General features: G+C 52.5%; 1 protein-coding gene across 1 annotated transcript; it reads left to right on the top strand.

Annotated features, from left to right (window-relative positions):
• Positions 1 to 181: 181 nt before the first annotated feature.
• On the top strand, positions 182 to 7,139 carry FOXG_17278 (uncharacterized protein; the record flags this gene model as incomplete). The annotated part of the gene is made up of 8 exons (XM_018397291.1): positions 182 to 205; positions 278 to 1,661; positions 2,262 to 2,347; positions 2,733 to 2,949; positions 3,110 to 4,932; positions 5,122 to 5,846; positions 5,899 to 6,895; positions 7,104 to 7,139. 8 exons carry the CDS (start codon positions 182 to 184, stop codon positions 7,137 to 7,139), a joined length of 5,292 nt encoding a protein of 1,763 aa, XP_018258083.1.
• Positions 7,140 to 7,664: the final 525 nt, after the last annotated feature.

Genomic DNA, 7,664 nt, shown 5'->3' with positions numbered 1-7,664 from the left:
AGCCCATCGGCCCCTTTCCACCATCAAACCGGTCCAAAAGACAGCTCGGCGAAGTGGATTTCTAAGCTCGCTCGACAAGGAAGCCTATGACGGTCTTTGCCGCCATCTTCAACAGAACCTCACTCTTCGGTTTCCGGATGTGCAGCCCTTGTTGAAGATCAAGAAGGAGGAAGGCGAGGTCATGGCACAGGTCATCGACCATGTAGTACGTTGGGTAAACACTCAACCCGCAGATATTGTCGATACTCACGAGAACAATAAGCCCTTACGACGACAGGACTTGATACCTGCGATCGAAGGTCTTATGGTAACTACTCACGGGGATGATTGGTGGGCTCGGCGGAGGGAAGACGGCGATGTCGATGGCGCCGACGATATGGCATCCTGGCTCGACCTGCGCTCACGAACGCTGGAAAGGCAGGTCCTCGACTACGTCCGCAGCCATATGACCGAGTTCAGGGATCCCTCGACGAAACACTATCTCGACTTGATGCCAGAAGAACATGATGAGCACTATGCAGAACGCTTCAGTACCGGCGACCTCTGGACAGGCCTATTTCACATAGTCCAACACGCCCTTGGTCCTGCATTTCGTCCGGTGTGGGAGAATTCGATCTCCGAACGCGTCGGCGCAGATAACGCGATTCATCAACCGCGGTCCGAGATGCGCCACAGACCACCGGCCTCAGCCATCACACGAGCTATCTGTAGTCAGCTGGGGAATATTCCCGAAGTGAAGGAGAATCCTGCACTGAGAGGCGTGTATGCCTCGAACGAACTTGGTGCCTACATCGATCATGCTGTTCTCTCATGGGCTTCCGATCGATGCCGCAAAGCAGTGGAAAACAACGAGTCTGATGAAGGACATCCTTGGTCGAGTGAAGCACTCCGCGCAATCCAGGCGGCGTATCAGGGGTACGAGGGGATCCTGGCAGGAATGACATCAGCCACTGCAATTTCCGAACACGATGATCAGCAGCAACAGCAGCGGCAGTTGCCATCTTTGCTTCCACCAGAAGAGCGTATCAGCCACGCCTCGAATGAAGTGCTCTGTCAACAACAGGGTGCCGTATCATCGAATCACCACATCATCATCAAGCAACCCCCATCGTCGCAGGGGTTTGTTCCGATCAACACGGCAGACAGGGCACAGCGTGACAGCGGGCGCACAAGGGCCATAGCCATGGAAGAAGGCCTATTACCCCGAATGCAGCAACAAAAGCAGCAGCGCCAGAAATCACGGCATCCTGAACAACAGCCACTATCGTTGCCACCGCCGCCGCTCACTGATAATGCGACGACTGCGATATCCTCGTTGCCTCCAGCCCAGGGGACTGCAATGATGAGAAGCCACCGCCACAGAGACGGCACACAGGGGAGAAGTTTCGCAGATTACAGTTACCAGCCACCTCCTCAGAAGTCTTACGTTGCAGCTGAAGTCGGCCGTCCGCTGCAAAAACTACCGAAGGGGGATGTTGGGAGCGGCAGGGTCCACCAATTATCAGCAACCAGGACGTTGTTACCGAACGAGCGGCCAAGCCCTGGCCAATCCCAGACGACTAGGGCGAAGCAACAACGCCAGCGTCACCAGGATCGAATCCTTAGCTCGCAGCCACAAGAGAGATCGTCCTGGATGGATGGTCCTGTAGCGACGTCCGGAAGTAAGCGTTGATCCTTTCCCAGCGCGGGCGGGGCGGCGGTTGTGAGCACGAGCGAGCCATACCCTATACCAAAAGATATACGATTCAGTCTGGCGAACCATCGGCAGTAGCACAGCAATAAATAAATATGATAAGCAGCAGTAATTATAATAAATAAATAGTAATAGTAATAATAATAATAAACTATACTTTCTAACTAAACGTATTATTTTTAACCTGTGAGAGGTTACTGAAGTAGTTAGGTTAAACCAATGTCGTTACTGTCACGACCATGTGCACGCTCCTGATTTTTAGAGTTCCTAGAATCAACGGCTGGTTTGATAATATTGGGAAGGTTGAAAACACAGGGAAAAAGATGCGGATAGGCCGGAAAGAACTGGACTGGGGGTAGAGCACCCCTGCTGTTTCAAAATGTGATAAGTCTTTAGAGTTTCATAGTGTTTGTGACGAGTAAGCCATCTCATTTCCCGCAGTATTTACCCCCCAACCCTTTACATGAGGGCATCACGAGGGATTTGATGTCATTCCGTGTGATGGAGAATGTGATAATTCGAAGAAGATGCATGAGATAGCGCTATATATTTCAGGGTTTGGCCTCAGCCACATGCGCGCTCGGACACCCAGACCTGGGTATGCCGGCACGGGTTGTTTACGGGCGCGTTCGGGGTAAAGCTGATGAGCCGATGGTAGGTGCGGTAGCTGCCTCCTTTACGAGGCTCGAGCCTGACTGAAGACGCGGTACCCTTTCGTAAAGGACTTCAGCTACGGCTATGATAGCACGACGTAGAACGACGCGCTTCGCGTCTGACTGCACCAGCTTGTACAGTAGTCGAATCCTATAAATCAGCGAACAGTTTCGCAGGTGACAACAATGAGATATTCCTGACAGAAACAAACAGTCTGTATTTCTTTTAGTGTTGTGTCACTTTCCCCTATCCTTCATACCAACTCATATCCTTTTTCATCACCAGTTAGCATCCTACGAGGATTAGGGTCACCTACGCGATCTCATCCTTTAACTTGACCTCAGAAGAGGAGACATAAATCTCTGCTGTCTTGGGGCGGACTGAGGAGGTCGAATTCGATGTCCACTCTGACGGTCCTGACATTGATGATGGCGAGGACCAAGAAGAGGCACGAGAGCTTATATCTCCGTTCTTGGCTGATGAACATTATCTCGAGGAGCCCGCGAGCATCCAAGGGAGCATAGTCAGCACAGAAGACGCTACAGATCAGTTTCAAAGAGGCTGGAGAGTAGACCGTCGCGCCGGCGATTCCTGGATGTATGGTATGGCACTGCATTGTTCGAAGAGCGTTGTAGAAGCCTTGATTGATTTGTTTCAGCCCTTTCCCCCCCCACCCTCTTCTCCACCTAGAACTTGAACGAGGACACGCTGCCAGTTTCTCAAATATTTGTCTGACTCATCCTGACTGATATGTCGTGTTAGCTGACGAGTTCATCGACGAGACGAACGACGAAGCCTTCGATGGGACACGTGCCCTTGACCTCCTCCAGCGCCGAGTTGTCTTGGACTATGGGAGCAAGAAGACTGGGTCAAAGCCGGCGAGCGAGGACGACGATTATTACCCCGTATTCCGGCTCGATTTCGTCAGCATCGTCGGTCTACCGCGTCGGCCGATTTGCCGGCCTAGCCACTTCTTTGACAATATCACAATATCCTTTCGCCACTGGAGTGCCCCGTATGTCGCAAAGCATGCACAGGGTATCGACTTTGACCTGAGCGGCCGCACCTTCCGCGTTGCCACCGGCGCCACTCGGGAAGCTTGGTTCATTGTCATGCACCCGAATCAGAGAACTGCCGGCGCCAACAACCCCCGTCGACGACACGATGCAACACATACAAGGACCGCACTCGTACAGGGCCGTGCTCTGATGCTCGCATCATACATCAAGGACATCTTCCTCCGAGGCGAGCTCCTTGGTGAAGGTGTTGAGCCGAGATGGGCCCTCGGAGGCAAGGAGACGCAGATGATTGCTTTTGACAAATGGGTCATATTCCAGACACTATTTATGGACGGCTGGACGGGGTTTCTCGAAAGGTTCTCCGCACAGGACGACACTTTCTGGACCGATCATCAACCCGCCTTCCACGCGTATGACTATGGCGCCAACATCAACATAGAAGTCAACGAAGGCATAGCGAATCTCGAAGAAGAAACAGTCATTAGGCCAGCCTATCTCGATGGACTGGACGATGAGTTCGACGAGTCCGACGACGGTTACGATGGAGAAAGCAATAGTGTGCCGGCGACACAGCAAGGATGGGGGGAAATTGGAGGAGAGGAACGAGAGGATGAGCTCGACGAGCTATGCGACCAACCAACCGTCGAAGTGGAGGACAACGATAGTCTATTCGTGTCGGAGAGGGTGGACGATGTTGCTTCTCCAATACCACCTATCCTCAGTCCAGGGCGAATCATCGATGCGGAATATCGAGATATTGATGGCGAAGTCGACGCGAACGGGCCCAATGGTGATGAAGAGCGGGAGCGGAGGTTCCTTGAATGGATGAACGAATCTGAGAACACTGATATAGGCCAAGACAACGGGACTCAACTACAAGATCAGGAGCATCAATATGATGGGCAAGACAACTCCCAGCAGCAGCCGTTGAGCCCAGATACTGACGGCAACGACGACGTCCATCCAAGGCAAGCACCAGACATCTCGCCAGCCAGTCTACCTCCTTCATCAGCATCGATACCAGCAACGGAGGACCAGAGAGAACATGATGCGTTGTATAGTCCCGGCCTGATGCGGTTGCGCGAGGCCCTTGAGGCGAAGTACAACCTCGATAACATCAGCCACGTCTCCTATGCCCTAGCTGTTGATGTTCACTGTACCGCAGAAAATACGTATCCCGGCACAGAAGGAAGGGTAAGCCGTCCTGTATGCTTGCTTGCCGACCGCAACCGTGTGGCCGGGGAGTTTTACGGGAGTAACTACACCTTTTACCCACTCGGCTTCCACCCCGCATACGGCAACTTCACATCGGATCGTCCCCCTGCCTTCCTGGATAACGACCTGTTTACTGTCATGAAAGAGAACATGAGTCACCAGAACCAGGGTGCCGACGTACTTTCGTTTGGCTTCTTCCAGGGCTATTCCAACCTAAAACGGTCTATCCGTCATGGCCCTCACGACCTACTAGCCAGCCACGGCCTCGCCACAGCTGCACTCACCATTCCCTCGACGGAGGCTCAGCGCACGGCGCGGCTCAAGGACAAGCAGCAGCGGCTCCTGGCCCAGGTGAGGGGGCGACTCACACCTGACAACCCTGGCGCATCGACACCTTTTGCGCGGGAGCGACAGAGGGTGGAAGCAGCCATGCAAGCGAATGAGTTTGCGTTCCGATTCGAGCAGGTCATTTCCATCGATGCCCCACGACTCGTGCGCCGCCGTCGAAACTTCAGTAGCGTACTACAACCCATTTTTCAGCTCATGCGTCTCTTCCTCAAGGAGAAACAGCTCTATGCAGGCATCCTCCGGCGTTTCAACCCTGATATCTTTCCAGGAGTCATGGTGGCTTTTGCCAGGGTTATGGAAGCAGCCATAGCAGAAATGGACCGTCGCTTTCGCGAGGCTGGGTCGAAAGGACTAGGTATGGCTCTCTCCGAAGGCGTCGCTGCTCTCGATCGACTGGGCAATTTTTGCTTCACCGGGGACCCGAGGGTGCTGCCTACCAAAGTCATGAGGCTCCTTGGTACGATGGATAGTCTAAAAACATGCGGGTGGCCATTTATATCGCCGCGAATGTTGGACATCCGAGATGGACAAGGACTCGTTAACCTTGTGGGATGGCCACAGCTGAGCAATGGACGGCCCGTTCTGATGCATGTTGCCTCGCTAGAATACCACTACGATAGAACTGTAGCATCTAACCGACACAGTCAATTGTGGTTTGCTGAGCTTGGGGGTAGGTCAATAGACGGGATGGATAGGATGACAACGTTCCTTCATGAGGTATTCCAAGATCTGTGGATACCAGAGACGGTCGCTTTTATTGCTCGCCAAGTTCGCCGTGGCTTGAATCGTGGTATCCGCAGTGGCGGTAGGAGCGATGTTGGAGAACATGGTGATGCCGACACGGGCAATGAGGAGAGTGCTCAGGCGATGATCGCGTTAGAAGCCTGGGAGGCACGAGACAGTCCATTCAAAACGTCGTATGTGCCAGGAGTCTCTTTAGATTCCTTAGCGTTCCTAACATTGCCACAGAAACTTCGAGAAATTGTCGGCGGAAGTGCTCAAGTTCGATGACCGCTTGATGATGAATGAGTCAAAGATCGTGCTAAAGACGAGACGCGACTTTGCAGAAGAGATCTTCGTTGCTTTGATGGAGGGCGGTAGGAAGGGTCACCTAGGAGTCGAGTCTGTCGCACCGACCCACTCAACATGGCCCTCTATCCTCCGGGCCGCCATCCAACATACCAGAGGCAGCTTCGCAACAAGGGCTCAGTGGGTCTCGGGCATCGCAGCTGCCATGGTATCTGCGAGTATCGAATGGGTACCTGGCTCTCATCGCCGGAGATTGACGCATCAACAGGTAGTACAGCTCGTGGGAGCGGCTGCGTCTGCAACGGTCCTCGCGGCTCGGCCCGATAGCCTTAAGAGACGGGCGCTAGAGGCGGAGGCTCGCAGGACCGTCGATTCGGTTGGCGTTAAGCGAGCGAAGATCCGACCGCGAATCGACCTAGGCTGCAAGATACCGTTCAAGCAGATCCCAGATATTGTGGAAAGAGGCTTTACGGAGATACGCCGGCTGTTCGCGAAAGGGGACCAACGCGTGCTATCTCACTACTGTGCAGCGTACTGCTGTCTGACAGATTGTCTTGAGGACCCCTTATGCGATCTTATGCTCATTCTCACGTTGACCATCACAGCGTCTAGTGCGACCCCCGAGGTCCGGCCCAACACGAAGGGCTTCAGCGTGACGGCCAAGAGAAGGGATCCAGCTCTTCTAGCAGCCAACATGGTGACGAGAATGCTTTGGTTCCTGCGGCCAGAGGCATTTCCGTGGGATAAAGACCAGGATACAGTGCTACGGGTGTCTGGTTATATGATGCTTGTCGCCTGGGTGACGCGGCGCGCGTGCAGGGTTAATGGCGAAGCCGCATTCGACGCAAATTATTGCTGGCTCTGGCGAATTGTAAGAAAAGCCGAGACTCTCGAGCTTTTGGAGCTGACTCGGCCGCAATGTGACAATAGCATCAGTGTACGTCGCGAGACCTGTCATATTGATGCAACTGCGAGTCGCGTCTTACGCCTAAAGACGAGCTCTTTAAACTGCGTAACGACCTGATGTTTCTCATGAAGGAGCCGAGGACTTTTATTGGCAGTGTATTTAAGAGTAATAAGGAAGAATGGGTGGATCGATGTTCGGCTATTATTAAAGATAGGGAATAAATATAACATTATGGCAGGTCTATCCAGAAAACGAGTACCATAAAAGTAAATGAAGGATAAGAGGCTGACCTAAAAAGAAAATTTACAATGTCTCTACGCACTTCAAAAAAAAAAAAGGGAGGTCCACACATGACAATCGCCAGCCAAGGCTTTGGCGAACTAATGTATTAAGGTACCATACAGAGACGAGGGTATGCTACATAAGTTCTTATTTGGGTAAGATTCGAATCAGAAAATTAAATATCAACTCAAGCAATAGGGTAGTTGAGCTACTTTTGCCCCTCCACAAGGGCTGTAGTAGGCATGCCTAAGGAATAATTTAAGGTTTTGGCAGGGTTCCAGTGATAACAGGGGCAATATAAGGGGGTTGGGGCTAGAAGGGGCGCTGTGGACAAGGATCATCAGAAGGCCATAAAACCAGAGCGGCCCCCCATAAATCTGGGGCGAATGATTTCTCCACTTTCAACGACATACCAAGACTTTCAATAATAACGACGGACACGGCCTGCAACTAGCAATGACTCGAGCTTGCCCAAGACAGCGAAAGCGGCGGGAAAAATGATGAAAAGACGGAAGCG

This window comes from Fusarium oxysporum, genomic scaffold (genome assembly GCF_000149955.1).
Source record: "Fusarium oxysporum f. sp. lycopersici 4287 supercont2.44 genomic scaffold, whole genome shotgun sequence".
NCBI lineage: Eukaryota > Fungi > Ascomycota > Sordariomycetes > Hypocreales > Nectriaceae > Fusarium > Fusarium oxysporum.
This window is presented reverse-complemented; position numbering and strand designations above follow the sequence as displayed.